This window comes from Bipolaris zeicola (assembly GCF_000523435.1).
Source record: "Bipolaris zeicola 26-R-13 unplaced genomic scaffold scaffold_79, whole genome shotgun sequence".
NCBI lineage: Eukaryota > Fungi > Ascomycota > Dothideomycetes > Pleosporales > Pleosporaceae > Bipolaris > Bipolaris zeicola.
The window spans coordinates 1-16,325 of NW_006912128.1; the positions used below are offsets into that span (position 1 = coordinate 1).

The 16,325-nt window shown below is 52.5% G+C and overlaps 7 protein-coding genes across 7 annotated transcripts; 2 read left to right on the forward strand and 5 right to left on the reverse strand.

Moving 5' to 3' along the window:
* Positions 1–1,185: 1,185 nt before the first annotated feature.
* On the reverse strand, positions 1,186–2,452 carry COCCADRAFT_26453 (uncharacterized protein; the record flags this gene model as incomplete). The annotated part of the gene is made up of 4 exons (XM_007714334.1): positions 1,186–1,673; positions 1,729–2,217; positions 2,268–2,340; positions 2,441–2,452. The coding sequence occupies 4 exons, from the start codon at positions 2,450–2,452 to the stop codon at positions 1,186–1,188; spliced, it is 1,062 nt and encodes a 353-aa protein (XP_007712524.1).
* Positions 2,453–4,406: 1,954 nt separating this feature from the next.
* Positions 4,407–4,862, reverse strand: COCCADRAFT_5245 (uncharacterized protein; the record flags this gene model as incomplete). Its single annotated transcript, XM_007714328.1, has 4 exons — positions 4,407–4,468; positions 4,539–4,589; positions 4,727–4,756; positions 4,826–4,862. 4 exons carry the CDS (start codon positions 4,860–4,862, stop codon positions 4,407–4,409), a joined length of 180 nt encoding a protein of 59 aa, XP_007712518.1.
* Positions 4,863–5,098: 236 nt separating this feature from the next.
* Positions 5,099–5,686, forward strand: COCCADRAFT_96822 (uncharacterized protein; the record flags this gene model as incomplete). Its single annotated transcript, XM_007714337.1, has 2 exons — positions 5,099–5,230; positions 5,291–5,686. 2 exons carry the CDS (start codon positions 5,099–5,101, stop codon positions 5,684–5,686), a joined length of 528 nt encoding a protein of 175 aa, XP_007712527.1.
* A 382-nt stretch (positions 5,687–6,068) lies between these two features.
* On the forward strand, positions 6,069–6,825 carry COCCADRAFT_5247 (uncharacterized protein; the record flags this gene model as incomplete). The annotated part of the gene is made up of 5 exons (XM_007714329.1): positions 6,069–6,200; positions 6,290–6,312; positions 6,382–6,601; positions 6,655–6,744; positions 6,793–6,825. The coding sequence occupies 5 exons, from the start codon at positions 6,069–6,071 to the stop codon at positions 6,823–6,825; spliced, it is 498 nt and encodes a 165-aa protein (XP_007712519.1).
* A 1,281-nt stretch (positions 6,826–8,106) lies between these two features.
* On the reverse strand, positions 8,107–10,047 carry COCCADRAFT_96817 (uncharacterized protein; the record flags this gene model as incomplete). Its single annotated transcript, XM_007714338.1, has 3 exons — positions 8,107–9,402; positions 9,454–9,920; positions 9,999–10,047. The coding sequence occupies 3 exons, from the start codon at positions 10,045–10,047 to the stop codon at positions 8,107–8,109; spliced, it is 1,812 nt and encodes a 603-aa protein (XP_007712528.1).
* Positions 10,048–12,589: 2,542 nt separating this feature from the next.
* On the reverse strand, positions 12,590–13,898 carry COCCADRAFT_5249 (uncharacterized protein; the record flags this gene model as incomplete). Its single annotated transcript, XM_007714330.1, has 3 exons — positions 12,590–13,239; positions 13,292–13,657; positions 13,706–13,898. 3 exons carry the CDS (start codon positions 13,896–13,898, stop codon positions 12,590–12,592), a joined length of 1,209 nt encoding a protein of 402 aa, XP_007712520.1.
* An 889-nt stretch (positions 13,899–14,787) lies between these two features.
* COCCADRAFT_96829 (uncharacterized protein) lies at positions 14,788–15,982 on the reverse strand (the record flags this gene model as incomplete). The annotated part of the gene is made up of 5 exons (XM_007714339.1): positions 14,788–14,900; positions 14,951–15,576; positions 15,630–15,708; positions 15,811–15,868; positions 15,917–15,982. The coding sequence occupies 5 exons, from the start codon at positions 15,980–15,982 to the stop codon at positions 14,788–14,790; spliced, it is 942 nt and encodes a 313-aa protein (XP_007712529.1).
* Positions 15,983–16,325: the final 343 nt, after the last annotated feature.

The following is a 16,325-nucleotide window of genomic DNA, read 5'->3' on the forward strand; positions in this document are numbered from 1 at the left end:
GTGGTTTTGGTGGGGTCTTGGCAAAAGTGTCCGGCCAAGCCGTGTGTCCGGCCAAGCCGTGAGGTACGTTAATCATACTTTGCTCCAACGTACAAAATAATGATAACAATAATAATAACGCCGTAACATGAAATCAACATGACAACACATAACTACATCACTCAATCAATCATTCACTCATTTTGCATACGGTTCAAAACAAGCTTATAAGGAAACCATACATTTCTAAAGCAACGCAAACTAATAACAAAAACAGAAAGCACCGTCCACACATCCATCTACCCGTCCCCTTTCCCGTCTCCGAGCACAATGGTAGCAAGCTAGTGGTGTCTCTCCCTTCTTCCCCTTTCACCACCGGAAGCTGTCTTCTCAATGAAGTACAGCCACTCCACACCCCTAGCCTGCCCATCCATTGCGTCCCTTCGAGTCTGCCAGCCAAGCTTCACTCCCCATACATTCTTGTGATACAATTTAACTTCGTCCCCTTGTTCAAGCTTTACCTCCCCACAAGCTGGCAGCCAAATCCGAAGGGGGGAAACTCAAGGAAAATTTGCTGAAAAAAAACCATACAAAGGACAAGGGGGCAGGGGATAATTAATGTGGGGTGAAATCAAACAAAAACATGCGCAATCAGTCGGAGAGCTGCCCAGTGACGCAAAGCTTCGCAAGACGTTTCGCAAGAACCATTGGCTCCAATTGGCCAAGGATCGTTGAAACATGTCGTCTGCGAGCTGAAGTACTGTAGCAATTTGAGATAACGTGTGGGTCGAGCTTCCAGAGATACGAGATAGTCGGACAGGACACCGTGACCATAGTAAGTATGAGACATCAAGTGCCTCCCTCTAGGTCTGTACCAGATGCCTGCCGACTAAATCCCATGGACTGATCAATAAGCGACGCCGTCCAAAATGTTGCCAGGACGGCGGTGCCGCATTTCCCATTCGTAGTGCGTGCGAAGCCAAATTCAAATAGGCGGACCCGCAAGAGTTGAGATGACGAATCGAAAGCCGCATCAAGAATCAGTAACCGGATGCATACTGGTCCCCGCCACGCTTATTGGCTGAACGAAGCTGCCTGAAAAAAAGAACAAGGTTAGTAAGGTCTGCATCTGACATCCCCCGCGCTAAGCGTTATCACACCAAACGCAAAGGAGAGGGTCCCTTACGAGGATCAGATATATCGAACTCACATTCCGGTGCCCTCCTGGCGTGCGTTGACCGGTCCGCGCTTGGTGCCAGCAGCGGTGCCGGCGTTTGCAGCAGCCGTGGTTGTGACGTGGCGTCCGCGACCCTTGTCGTCTTCATCGCCCTGGCCCTGGTTGGCAGCTTGGGCGATGGCTTGGGCGTTCTTCTGGTACTTGTAGACGGTCCAGTCAAAGACGTAGTCGTACTGGAAGCCCTCACGAACAAAGAGATCGCGGAAGATCTTGCGGAGGTACGAGTAGTCCGGCTTGTCATCAAAACGCAGAGAGCGCGTGTAGTTGAGGTAGATGGCAAACTCGTTGGGGAAGCCACGGCACAGGACTTCGGTAGGAGTGGTCATCTTCTTCTCCATGATGCGGTCGTATTTCTGCTTCTTGGTGGCCGCCTTAAGACCCTGCCAGGGAAGGGAGCCACGGCAGAAGTAGAGCATGACATAGCCAAGGGACTCCATGTCGTCACGGCGGGATTGTTCTACGAATGTTAGCTACGAGAAGCAAGGCGGGTAGGGGTGAGAGGGTTTACGTACCGACACCCAAGTGAGTGTTGATACTGGCATAACGGGCGGTACCAGTCAAGTTCTTGTTCTCTCTGTAAGGAATGTGGAAGTGGGTCTTGGGGTCGCGGTACTTCTTGGCGAGACCAAAGTCGATGACATTGACCTGGTTGCCGCGCTTGCCAATGCCCATGAGGAAGTTGTCGGGCTTGATGTCACGGTGGATGAACGACTTTGCGTGGATGTACTCGATGCGGGAGATGAGCTGGTCGGCAAGAAGCAGGACCGTCTTGAGAGAGAACTTGCGGTTGCAGAAGTTGAAGAGATCCTCGAGCGAAGGGCCGAGCAGATCCAAGACCATGGCATTGTAGTCGCACTCAGTTCCGAACCAGCGGACAAAAGGAATGCCTACGCCGCCAGCAAGCGACTTGTAGACACGGGCCTCATACTCAAGCTGGGGGTGCTTGGCCTTGACGCTCTCAAGCTTGATGGCGATCTCCTCGCCGGAGATGATGTTGGTACCTGTACATGTTAGCTCAGCTCAGCTGAGGGGGGTGCGGCTTGGTACACACCAAGGTAGATGTCACCGAAACTGCCACTACCAATTTTGCGGCCGATTCTGTACTTGTTGCCGACGCGGAGGTCCTACTGGGGGGTCAGCCTGGTGCTTTGCAGAGATGCACTTGTCGGGACATGGTGATGATGATGGTGATGGCGATGACAAGAAGCAGTGGGGGGAGCATACCATTGTCGTCATGGTGGGAGGATGTTCAACCTTGAGGAGGTTGGCCCGGTGGTGAGGGTGAAGTGGTGGGTGGGCCGAGGGTGTTGACGATGGGACGTGGGTGTGTTTTGAGGATCAGCCTGCTGTGGACGGACCGGTCAGTATGAGGCTTTTGCCTACAAAGGCGGTGAGTAAGCGGGGAGCGGGCAGCCGAGAAACGCTAGAGGATGCAGTCGAACGCGTCGATAAGGGGAGGGCAAGGACTAAAAGGCTGGCGGGTTTTGGGGGGAGCAGGTGATGAGGGAAGCGTGGGTTGTGTGGTGAGGGAGTAGAGGCACGCAGGGTGGAGGGCGGCGCCGGGCTGGCGAGCTGGCGAGCTGGGCAGGACTTACGATAGGGCGTGCAGTGAGCCCAACGGAAAACGACCGCGAGGCGGCTGTGTGGAGGGCGATGAGGCTGTGTATGTGTGGGAGTGTGGGAGGGTTGTAGTGTAGCAGGTGAAGGAGAGGGAGGGAGTGCAGGCGGTGGGATGCACAGGCGGCAAGCAAGTGCAGGCTAGAGAAGAGCAGAGAAGCCTGGCAGAACAAGCACACAGCGGCGGGAGGAGGTGCTGTGAGGACGCAGATGGAGAGGATGCAGAAGGCGCACCCGCCGCACCTGCTGGTCTGGCATCGGCTGCGGCTTGCGGCTGGGCGCCCAATCACGTGGGGCGCTAGGTGGCGACGTCTTCACTGCGGGTGCGGTGGCGGTGTATCAAGCGCCGTTCTACCCATTCCCTACCCGACTCGCGCCCCATGCTGCCTCTGCCTACATCGTTACCCAAACCGGCTGCTTGCTTCTGCTCCTCGCCCACGGCCTCCCCCCCAGGGTGGCTCCATGCAGCTGGCACGCTGCGTTTCAAATGCCGCAAACTGATGCGAGCCATGTGCGATTGACAAACCCGCCCTCCGCCTCCCACCCCCTAATGCGTCATGTTGGTCCAAACCATGGCGCCATCATGATTTTGCCTACTCATCGCATGCAGCCGCCACCCCTTACTACCCACGTAGTCGGCAAAAATACTTCCTGCCCGATGTTACTACCTATCAAGTAGTACATATTCTAGAAGTTCGACGGCCCGACTGAGCCTCGCTCGCTTCCCACGGCTACAGCCCACCCAAGCCATCCATGGACGTCTACCCTCTTACAAACGTCAGCGCTCCACAGCTACGCCCTATACCACACCATACTTGCTTTCACCCTCATGTACCTCAGCCCTGGGGGTCAGGGCGCATGTGTACCTACATACGTGTGCTGTACTCTACCGCTTGATTCTTCGGCGCCATTTTGTGCTTTGACCAGCCCTCTTCGTACCCCGACACCTCTATCGGCGAGGTGCATTTGCCCTTACAACCAAGGAAAAATACTCTTTACAGAGATTGTCGCCTGCCTGGCCTCTCATCACACTGGACAGCATAACAAAATCTTTGACGTACCCCCATGTTTGCCAGACAAGTTCTACACAGCAATCCATGGCATCACGCGTACCTTGCATGGTAACCGATGCTGCCCAAGTGCTTGGACCTCTACTAGCACAAACGCATGCAATGCCATCTCATTGTTGCCCCAGCAATCGCCCTCGCATCAATCCACGCCTCTGACCATGCGCACTAGATCAAGTAATAATCCTTATTTCATTTTAGTAGCATGGTCTGGCCAATCGTCGTAAATCATGTGATGGTCTGCACACCAGAATGACATCTTCGAGACTTTGAGCACAACATGCTTTTCTTTGACGGAATCTGACATATTCTGAGCACACTAGAATCTATAGTCTGGGCAGAAAAGGCCTCTAGCTGTTGGTGTGACCAGGATTGATTTGGCGAAATCTATATGGCCGTCTCAGTGCGACATTTCCATCCTTTTCCCATTTCTGCGGTTATTGTACACTGCATCTGATAACATCCATATGCTCAAACCCCGCTTTCCACGTCATGCAATTTGAAGCTTAGTGGTTCGCTGACTGGTTCTTGACGGCGGGGTTTCGCGGGTCGTTCTTGTACTCGTCGGCTGGCTTGTGTCAGTTTGCGAACTTGAAAACTGGTCGGCCAATTCAGCCACCAATAGATAGACTACGCACCCTGGGACATGGCGTTTGCGGCAGAGTTGACACCGTAGAGGATGACAAGACCTGGTGGGTTCTGTTAGTCCAGCACTCTCCACAGTCATCCCTTCATTCGTTCTTCCGTGCCCTCCAACATCCCCCAAATCCATCTCTTTGCTTCCATAAAACTCCATCACATATGTGCATCGGACTCCGCAACGTACCAGAGACGTAGAAAGGCCACATGGGCTTGGCTGTAATTCCTTGGTTAGCAGTCATTCGAGCTTCACCATTGGCGGTCAGTGCTGTCCACAGAGACGTACCAATTTGCGCCGGGAATTTCCTTCCGAGAAGAGGCATTTTGACGTGTGGTGGAGGGGCAATGGATTGATTGGCGGTTGCGATGAGGATGGGCGGTGGTGGTGTTGAGCTCCGGTCGTTCGGCTTGCAGAACTTCGATATGCTTGGCATCGGCGCGCGTAAAGACCGACCCGTAAACACCATGTACACCAAGGGCGCAACAACCCCGCGACAGACGACTCTGCCAGCGACCTGGGACCCTACACTTTTACACTACTAAAGAGACGGTCGCAGTCATGGGCTCTCCATTAGAAGGATGTGTGGCCTCGCTACGCAATAGTATGCAACTACTGGATTCATCCATCAACATATTGGACGACGGCGTCAGCGACCTTCCTCGGCTGGCAAAAGTGCTGCAAACAACACGAGTACGTAAACTATACTCCGGAACCTTGCTGGGGCCTCCATGAGACTAACATGTTCCAAAGCACTTTGAACTCATTTCCGAGTCGGACCTTCAAACGGCGCAAGCAGGACTCCTCTCAGAAATACGCCCAGAAATTGACAATCTTCTCAAGCGTGTAGAGAACTACGTGGACAAACTCGAGCGTCGCGAACAAGCTCTTATAGCCAAATGTGACCTGAATGACGGACGACTTGGACGAGACAGCAATGGCGGTTCAGGATCCAGGCCAGCGAGCAGGAGTACGCAGAGAAATGGAGGCAAGGCTATAAGTGCGCAACAAGAGTTACGGTTCAAGGCATTAAGAGCAAAGAAAGACAGACTCAGTTATGCAGTAGAGACGCTCGAGCTTCAGGCGAAGCAACGAGAGAGGCAGCTGAGGATGAGTATGGCAGCGCCACAGCAACTATATGATGACTGAGCCCATCTGGACTCTTTCATATCATGCTGAGTGGATGGTCATGTAGCATGCGGATGCAAGGGAATAGCATCATTGTGTTGGGATGGGCGTTTTGCAATTGAGATACCCCTGGCGTATATATATGGCATACAATCCAAATGTCGTCGTCTGAGACCCTTGACAAAACCATATCAACGATACTTCTTTATGAAGGCTAGCCTTTGTTGCTGATGTCTTATGCAACTTGAAATGGTGGGGAGCATACATACAGCCAGTGATAATGCGCTAGCCTTTTTGACGGTGCATCATCGGCTAATTCCGAGAAGCGCAGAACTCGGCTTCGCAGAAACACCACCAGCTCCGGTAGACCAGCCATTGCATCTTCCCCACAACTCCGTCCATCATGAGCGCCCTCCGTATCGCCAGAGCCGCCCTCCGCGCAAGGCCCGCTGCCATCGCCCGCCCCATCCAGCGAAGAGGCTACGCCGAGGTCGCCAACGACAAGATCAAGCTCTCTCTAGCTCTCCCGCATCAGGTATGCACCACCACCGTCCATGCGTCATTGCAAATGTGCCGGTGAATCCATGCACACTCGAGAAACAAGGGCTGACAATTGGTTTTCAGTCCATCTACAAGTCCCAGGATGTGTACGTTCCGCAAATCCCGACCGATACCGCAAAACGATTACGCGATTACTGACTTGGGTCTCCGTGCAGTGTCCAGGTCAACCTCCCCGCAGAGACTGGTGAGATGGGTGTTTTGGCCAACCACGTTGCCTCTATCGAGCAGCTGAAGCCTGGTCTGGTTGAGATTATTGAGGAGCAGGGTGGCAACAAGCAGTTCTTCCTCTCTGGCGGTTTCGCCGTTGTCCAGCCCAACTCTGTTCTCAGCATCAACGCCGTCGAGGGCTACGCTCTCGAGGACTTCAGCGCCGAGGTATGGATGAATATACAAAAAAGACTAGCGAATTGCGGCTGATGTGAAAATAGGCCGTCAGGAACCAGATCGCAGAGGCACAGAAGATTGCTAGCGGAAACGGCAGCGAGGCTGACATTGCCGAGGCCAAGATTGAGCTCGAGGTATGTTTTTAGATGTATGACTGAAGAGAAGTTACTGACATGTTCAAGGTTCTCGAGAGCCTGCAGGCTGCGCTCAAGTAAATGTGTAAACAGCGGCCCTAGAGCACGGCATGGGTGGTATGTATAGTAACTGGCGCTGCGTGCTTTTCACGCGCAAAGGATAGAAGGAGCTTCAACGAAACAACCACAACATTCCAATGTTTTGCACTTTTGTTCTTGATTCATATTACTCCAGTGCCTGCTTATGTGAACTTCCATTTACAGCCATATATGGCACATTTTCTTGCTCAGCACTCATTAACCTATCCTATTACATCTCCCCTACCTTGATGAATCTCTACCATGGCAATCTAAATTATCTAAATGACACTACTCACCAGTTAGTAAATTGATACGCAACATCCAGCAACTTCACATGTTCCAAAACTTTTGATCATCTCACTTTGGAGCGTTGCATGCTATGCGATCAATACATGACTATGCAAGCAAGTGCCCTTTTTTTCCAACTGATTCGAAGAATAGTCCGTCTCAATCTCCTCGGCCAAACAACCAAGTCAGCATAGCCCAAGCCCAAGCCCAAGTCACTATGACAAGCTACCTCATAAACCCCACTCACCGTTGTTGTTGTCGATTTCCGGTAAACCCCCCCCAAAAAAAACACCCCTCGATATCCACAAATTTCCATTCGAGTCAATCGAATATTCTTTATCCCCAAGCAATCAGAAACACCGTTGAACGCTTCCACAACCCTGCCAAATGTCTCTCACCTTCATCCCTTCCATCCCCTAGGAAACCGTACATACGTTACCTTCACTGAACAAAGGTATCACCAAGATACTATCACCCCCCCCCCTACCCCCGCTCGCCCGAGCCCCAAGGAAGATACCTAGTGCTGGATACCCATGTACCTATTGTGATGATCAGAGCTACGACACCTTGACGTGGAAGTTTGTGAGTGGGAAAGCAGAGATAAGTTTGGAGGTTCGATAAGAGGAAAAATGGTAAAGAAATGTGTTTGGGGGGTAGGTTTAAGATGGCTGGACTTGGTGGGTTTGGATGATTTTTCTTGTAGGATTGTAAAGTGAGAAGGAGGGGTAGAGGAAAGCAAGGATCAGGGTGACTGGAGAGTGTCTGTTTAGAATCGCCTTTGAGTTGCAATACTGGAGTTTGGATGTTTACTTGACAAGCGTGGATTCTGACATACATCATTCCACTCAACGGTACAGAGCAACGGATACAATGCCAAATAACACCACGGCTTACAAATGACATACTACTCGGCTCATGAGCATGGAAACCATAATCGTTTCAGGGGCATCATTCACATTGGTCAAAAAAATATTTACACAAGACAACCACAATCTACCTCGCATCCATACCCTGCAGGCCCATGGCCTCCTTTGCGGCATCCACCTTCTCCGCCTCGCCCTTCTCCCTCAGTGCCACCTTTTCCACCTCATCGAACGACTTGAGCGCCTCGCCGTACTGCTCAAACACACCCTTCCTGTAGCCCTCGCAAATCTTCTTGACAAAGCCTTCCTCGTTCCACCTCGCCTCAAGGAAGTCTTCAAATTTCTCCGTCGGCGATGATCGCTGCACACCCCACGCGGCTTTGTAGGCGGCACCGAGGGCACAGGCGTTACCTCCGATCTCGAGCTTATAGACACCGTCGGAGCCGCCGAGAACCTGACCGGCGAGTTCGGCGATGGCGGGGTTCACGGCGCCGCCGCCGACCATGTAGATGCGGCGGGGTTGAGCAGGGAGGTTACCTTGTGGGGAAACGAGCGATTGCGAACGGAGACGTAGCGAGAGGAATTGTGACTCGAGGATTGCGCGGGCATCAGCCTGGGGGATTGGCCATGTCTTATCTTCTGTTTTGCCTTGGGCGGCTTCTGGGGCTACTGGTGATAGCTGGTTGTCCTTGGCAAGGAAGCGCCATGTGCCCGCCTTTACATTTGGTACAATTTCAGGCCGAGGGAAGAAGAGACCTAGGCGCATGGGGTCGGAAGGCTGTGCCTGGCCCAGAGCAGGCGTGGTGAGAGCCGTCTCGTTGAACTTGTCCCAGGACTTGTCTGACACGCCAGAGGCTTCATTGATTGCATCGCGGATATGCTCACGGGCTAGACCACCGTTCTTGTAGCATAACATGAACATATAGAGTCCAGCAGTTGTGGGGTGGTTCATGAAATGGTACGCAGGATCGGGTCTGTACTGTGGTGTAGACATGAGGAAGGTTGTCGATGTGCCGAGCGATACAATGGCATCCGAAGCACGGAGAGGGAGAGCGAGGATTGTAGACGGGTTGTCGCCTGTGAAAGCAATGACTTGCGCTGATGATGGGAATCCGAAGCGCTTGCTGAAGTATGGTGAGACGGTACCGAAGCTGGAGCCACCATCTTCATAAACCTTGCCCAATTTCTGCTTGAGTTCGTCGAGGCCTCCGCTTCCGCCGGCTGCGAGCGCAACCAAATCCTCATGCCAGCGTCCATTTTTAATGTCCCACAGGTTTGCACCTGTCACATCCGAGATGTCCATCGGGGCCACCTTGCCCAAGAAGATAGATGCGAGGAATGAGGATACGAGAGAAATACGAGCGGTCTCCTTGTAAGCCTGGGGGTATTTCTCCCTGAAACGGAAGATCTGAGGGCCGCTGAAGCGCTGTTGTAGAGGTTAATGGGAAGTTACAAAGTCGGAACTCAAGATACTTACGTGGTGAGCACTGCTTCCAGTAGCCAAAGCCAAGTTCCTTGGGTCTCCTAGAGTCTTGTCAAAGGCCTCGCACTGCTTTTGCGTGCTCGCATCCTGCCAGTTGGGGCTGAATGGATGGCTGAAAGCACCCTTCCTCTCTCCTTTGGCACCACCCTCCAACTGCTCAATCAATGTCTTTCCAGAATCAAGACTGCCCAGCAGGGTCTCTGCATCATGATTCCAGAAGACAGTACCGTGCTGCATGCCAGCACCAGAGATACCCTGGATCTTTGAAAAGTCGGCACCCTGCTCCTTCAAGCGTTGCAGCACCAGCTCGATGGCTTCAAGCCAAAGAGCAACTGGCGCAAATACTTCGCCCTCATCTGGATTCGTGAGGACACCCTTTTCAATGCCGTACTTGGAAAGGTCTGCGTCAAAGTCGACCTTGGCTTCGTGAATAAGTTTGAGGTCAGAACCGACAATAATTCCTAAAAAGGCGGCGATTGCGTTAACCTAGATGCAAATGGGATGGTGGGGTAGCTCTCGCGGGGTAAAAAGTAACCCACCTTTGAGCTGCTGGGTGCTCAGGTCGAAGCCCAAAAACTGGTCAGCCATGGTCGGAGTGTGTGGGGTGTGTGTTGAGCTGCAATGGCGGAACTTGTGGTGTTATGACTTCACCGGGCATTGCTAAATTAGCCGTCGAGTCTCGTTGGTGTTGATAAACCCTCTTCATATCCCGCGGTACATCACACTTACATACCGTTTTGCCGATGTGGGGCTCACCTAACGCCGACTAGGTGTAGTTCGCAACTTAAGTACTCTATTTCGGCGTTTGTATTGTAGCCGCCCAATAATAAGCTACTGATAGGTAGAATCTGGTATAGATTTTTTGCGTGAAGCAACCAATATCTAGTTTTCTCATTGTAGGTTTAGTGGCGACTCTTCTTCGTCATAATAGTGGCACGATCGCTACTAAAACCGTCACAAGCGCAAGCTCTCATTGCTCAGAACCCCTGCTTGGAATCAGTCTAAGCGTTAAACTTATCTGGGCTACAATATCAAAGCCGACATGGATATACACATGTGGTTGGTAGCATTGACAATATTAGTTATGTTCTGCTTTGTCCTCCCTTAACAGTTTTTTTGACCGAAGACCTGCGATCCGAGTCACCCGAATAGGTTATCTGGGTGTGAAGCCCAGGCCCCTATACGAAGACAACTCGCTTATATGCTTACTTTTCGTATCATCTACTATTTCATGCTTGTTTTAATTTAATAGAACCTAGTATCCGGTTACTCCGATCCATACAGCATGGAATAAAATTCATATTCTTTTCTTCACTGGTTTACTGACGACACTGGGCCGTGTTCTATCATCTAATCATACAACACTATTGAAACGCATACAAACACATAGATTTGCCTCCTAATACCTCATTCCCAGTTACATACTGTAAAGGAATCGACACTTACTCGTATACCACCACCCCAGGCCCACAACTTCCTCACCGCTATCAACCGCCTGAAACACGATCGTATAGCTCACAAGTCGCAATTCGTCCTAGCATCAGTCTCGCTTGCGGCTCTTCTATACCTTACATCTCCCCATCTCCCCATCTTCCCGTCGCAGGATATCTATTCCAGGCCCTCGTATCCAGTAGAGCCCCTGCTGAACAACCCCAGATAAAAGAGCTGGCTAGATGCCGCCAAGACCACGGAATACAGACGCCAGCAAATCAGCAGCTTGGACAACCAGAACAAACCCAAGGACCATGGCAAGTTGAGCGTAAACCGCTGGTGCTTGTTGCAAAAGGCGTCGTAGATCCTTGCCAACTACCTCACTACCCAGCATCAACAATGCCTGTTCCAAATTCGATACATCACGAGAGTCTCAGCACACCTGGCCAGAAGAGGGGGAGGCAATGAAGAAAGGACCGACTGAATTTTGAAGAGATGGTTGTCCAGTGGTGGTGATGAAGATGGTCGATGTTGATATCGTTTACAAGACAGACACTTCTTGCCTTTTATATACTTCAGTATCTATCAATCTCACCGCTCTTCACCACCAAAATGAAATTCTTCCTCTTCCTCAGCGCCATCGCCTTCACCAGCGCCGCCTACGTATGCCATCCTTCATCCCTTCCATCCCTTCCATCACTTCCCTCCCTCCACGCCAAAAACAAAAAGAAAAACTAACCATCCGCCAGGGAGCCGTCTGCCAATGCGGCGGTCCAGGCACATCCGCAACATCCAGCTGCTGCACTTCGGAACGCGGGCGCCTCTCCGGAAGTACCTGCACCGTGGCTGGCGACGTGGGCTCAGTGCTAGTTAGCTGGGCCAACTGCTGCAAGGGACAAGGGCTCGGGTGATGGATCGAATTGTAGTTCAGTAAGCAAGACGAGAAGCAATATCAAGTTTTAATTCCGTAGTTTTTGGAAAGCAAAAAGTAAAATCAAAAAATGAATATGGATGCTGTATACGAACTTTGGACGAAGATTTGATTTATTAGTATTGCATGTACTTCGTCAAGGGGGCCCCCTTGAATTGGGTTTCTTTGTTTCCCCTACTATGTCCGCTGTGGATATTTGTGGCCTTTTTTTTAATTTGGCTACGTACTACCCCACTTCTACTATTTGGTACCTTGTAAGGGCCTGTATAGTAATGGTACACCAGTGACAGCGGTGAATACAACTACATTACCAGTACCATGCTCGTAAACCACCCCCCAAAAAAGAGACCCACAATAAACGGGAGAGCTAAAACAATATTTGCCGGCGGGTGCCTTGCGTGCCTGCAGGACATGCATATTCTCTCCACTGGGGCCGCTATTGGGCGGCGGATAAATTGCAAGACCGGCCGGCCAGCCATCATCATTCCCCCATTTGCTTACTTTGCTTACTTTGCTTACATGCTCTCTTTTTCAGACGCCGATGGGGGTTAAGCTAAAAAGAGGACAGCTGTTCGCGCGGTAAAAAAAAGTCGTGGTCTAGAACAAATGGGGGACTAGTCACGGGGGGGAATACCGGATTTTGGTGGATTCGATACATAGAAGTCTATGTACGTCCAAATGCCAAATGGCCTGATATATACCGCCGGGTAGTCTTGGTATGCCCAACTCCAGAACGCCCAGTCATGCTTGTCTAGAAGTGTATCCAACTCATTTCCTTCGCCTCGCACCGTCGATTGTGTTGTTGTGCTCATGATCATGGCTGTGATCATGTTCATGCGCGTGGTCGTGCTTTACCTCTGATTCTGAGCCTGGCGATGCAGTGGTGTCGCCTGGTATGAACTCATCCAAGAAATCTGGCTCCTTTGCTGTATTGCTCACGAATCGGACGCGAACCTTTTTCACTCCCCGTACTTGAGCGCCCACCTGTTCTCTGACCTTGTCCTCGACACTACGTGTCTGCTCGACCGTCCATGCGCCAGCTACGCCGAGTTCAATATCCATGAGGTAGTTCTGACCCGCTTTGACACCTTGGATTGCCCGTACATTTACTGGCTCGGCTGTGGTTGTGATGCCCTCGAGAGCTTTGGTTGCTGCCTTTCGGACATTGTCCTTCATTTCCTGATCTACACCCACATCGGCCAGTTCCAACAGTGCTTGCTTAGTGTTGCCCCAGCCTGCTTGAACAACCATGAGAGAGATGACCAGTCCACCGACGGGGTCAAGCCATTGTGCGTTGTTGAAAACATTTGAGCCGGCAATCAGGAGAAGGGCGACAAAAGCTGTGAGAGAGTCGACGCGGTGGTGGTAAGCATTGGAAGCGAGGACGGTGGATTTGCGCTCTTCAGCGATTTTGAGTGCTGTAGAAAATGTTAGCGCATTGCCCCAGGTAGTGTCGGGTGCGTTGCTTACTCGCTCGGTATAACCATTCTTTGATCATAATTGAGCCAGCAGCGAGCCAGATGGCATTGATGTTTGGACCCATGCCCTCAATGCCATGATGGTGATGGTGGTGATGTGGTAGCAGACCCCAGTGTTCCGCAACTTCGGCAGCGCCGGGGAAGAATTGCTGACAGAGGGCGATGAGGGCGGTCCAGCCCATGAAGAAGCCTCCACCGAGCAGAATGCCGCTGACGCCTAGCGACCCCAAGCTCTCGACCTTTCCGTACCCACTTGGGAAGCGACTCGTGGGCGGCTTGAGGGACCAGCCGACGGTTGCGAGCGTCATGATGTCGCTCACGAGGTCTGTAAGGCTGTGGATGGCGTCGGCCACAAGTGCTGGGCAATGTTAGTACGGGCAATGTAGACTGCATGTGTACCCCTTACCCTGACTGTTGAAGACGTATCCGCCAAAGCCCTTGCTTATGGCCATGCCCAGGTTGACATAGAGGCCAACTCTGGTGATGCGCACGCCAGCATCGTTCTTGTTCTTAGACAACAGAAAGGTGTTATCATGGTGATGGTGGTGATGCAGGTGCGAGTGGCCAGCATGTGAATGCGAGTGCGTCGAGGCTGTCATGGTGGGAAAGGAGAGGCCGAGTGTACGGTGTCGGGCAGAGGACGGTGGGAGCAAAGGGAATAGGAGGCCCTGTGCGGCTGGCGTCGTCGTGTGGGTGCAGTGGACACGCGCCTTTGGCCGGGACAGCGGCGGCGACGAGTAAGCGTAAGGTGAGAGGGCGTGTGGTCGCAATGAGGCGTGTGTCGAGTACTTGAGGTGAGCACTATACATGGCCTGGGGCGAGGGCCTGACAGCGCGTCCATGGCTAAAGACACGCATGCCGTATCCATCTCTGCTGACGGTACGCAGTAACATGGGCCGTGGTGGCAGCGGAGGCGCCTCGTGCTTGTGCGGGAGTGCCAAATGCAATGCGGCTGCTCTCTCCAAGCCGATTTTGCGCCTCTACTGCGGTTGCGGTTGGCTGCCGGTCCCGGTCTTGTTCCTGGTCCATCACCACAACGCCTTGTGCGTCAATTGCCGCAATTGTGGGGCGACCCATGCCATCTCGACATGTTCTACTCTACATACCACGGCTATGTACTACACGTGTTGAGCAAGACGGTCACTGCCAGTAAGTACCAACCCCGCTCGCTGAACCGCATTCCCACAACGGCTAATCCAATTGACATACTTACACATGGCATTGTTACTACATGGACCAATACCAACCCGTCGTCGTTCCTGCAGGGACATGGGCCCGAGTAGTTTTCGCGGTGCAAACGTGCCACCAAAGACACGTATTAGCATTTGTACATACACATGCTGTATGTACCTACATACTACATACACGCGCATCCCAGTGCATGCGCATGTACCTAGTGCTACCTGTCCGCTATTCGAAACACCTCTCCCGCGGTTCCATCACCCCGCCAGCTTGCCCGCCGTCGTCTTCAAAAGCTCCGACTGCGCATCATAGCCTTGGCTTTGCGCCATCTGCTCCGGCTGCGTCCGTGCACCGGGCCAGGATCCAGTTCACCACGTCGTCCAGGAACGCTTCTTTATCAGGACTAGGCTCCTCATGCACTGGCAATGTCAGTGTGCCGTCTGCCTTTGGGTTCCGAGGGTATACGTACGGCGATGGTAATGCCCGGGATATGACTTGAACTCCTTGTCCTTGACTTGCAAGGCATCGAATAGTCGCTTCGACGCCGCGTGGCTAGTGATGCCGTCCTTGTCCCCATGCCCAATCCAAATTCTCGTCACGCCACCTTCTCCAGCATTGTCGGGAATGACAATCTTTCCGCTGGATAGAGCATTGGTTCGATCGAGCAGCCCTGCGAGGCCCTCGAGAGTGCCTGTGTCGTGGCAAAGCGGGTCCTCCTCAAATCGCTTGCAGACCGCTGGGTCGCGTGAGATGAGCTTCGACTCCAGCTTGTTGACCATCTGGCGTTTGCCCGCAACTTTCCCCGCCAGTCTGCCGAAGAAAACAGTAACGGCAGACGGCTTGGATTTGGGGTCAAAGTCAACAAAGGGTGACTCGAGGAGGTAGCCACGAATGTGCTTGCGGACCTCGTCAGGGCCATGGGCCGCATAGCACAGCGTCTGGCCTCCGCCCATGGAATGGCCCATCATAAAAAGGGGCGCTGGGCTGGGAGTGCTAATTACTGTCTTCATGAAGGAAGTAATATCGTCGAGGACCTGCTCAGTTGGACCCGTGTCGCCTCGCTCAGACGGCTTCGACACTGATCGGCCCCATCCTCTGCACTGGCTTTAAAGACGTACTCAAAAAGAATAGTGTGGACGCGTACGCACCTCTGGTCAAAGGTATAGACCTCGATGCCTTTGGCAGCGAGTCCGGGAAAAAAGTCTGCATAAGTATTCACTTTGCTGCCTGTCAGACGTCGGTCTTGTAGCAATAGGCCCGTATAGCCTCACCGTGCTACCCATCATCTGTCAATACTGCCGTGGATGCTATCTCAAGGATGACCATTACAACGTACATCTGAAAAGCCATGGATAAAAACAAGTCTTGCCTTGGGGGGCCCGTCGGTCTGTTCAATAGATTAATGCCGATCACTATGGTGCAGGCTCCACTGTACCCTGAAGGTCTTGGTGAACAACTTCTTGCCATCGGCGAGGGTATGCGTGCCCTCTTCGACAGACATGGCGGCTGTATGCGGGTGGAGTCGGGACAAACAGGCAAGGGAGAAAGGCCAATGTATAGGAGGTGTAGTTGGGATCTGCGTGGAAAGGGACTATTGGGGGCGCTGGGCGATGGCTAGCAATTGGAGCTGTGCTGCGTTGTTGTCATGGCCCCGAAAGTCAGCCGCTGCGCCCGGATGCGTCATAGCTCCGGGTGCCATCATGTCTGGCGCCCGTCAGCCACTCGGCCGCAAAGGATGACCTACTCCTACTATACGCACCCAAAAGCCGCCCAACAAGCCGAATTGCTAGCCATGGGTTGGTATAGCCCAGCATATACGGCTATAATTAGTGGCCGGCAAAGCT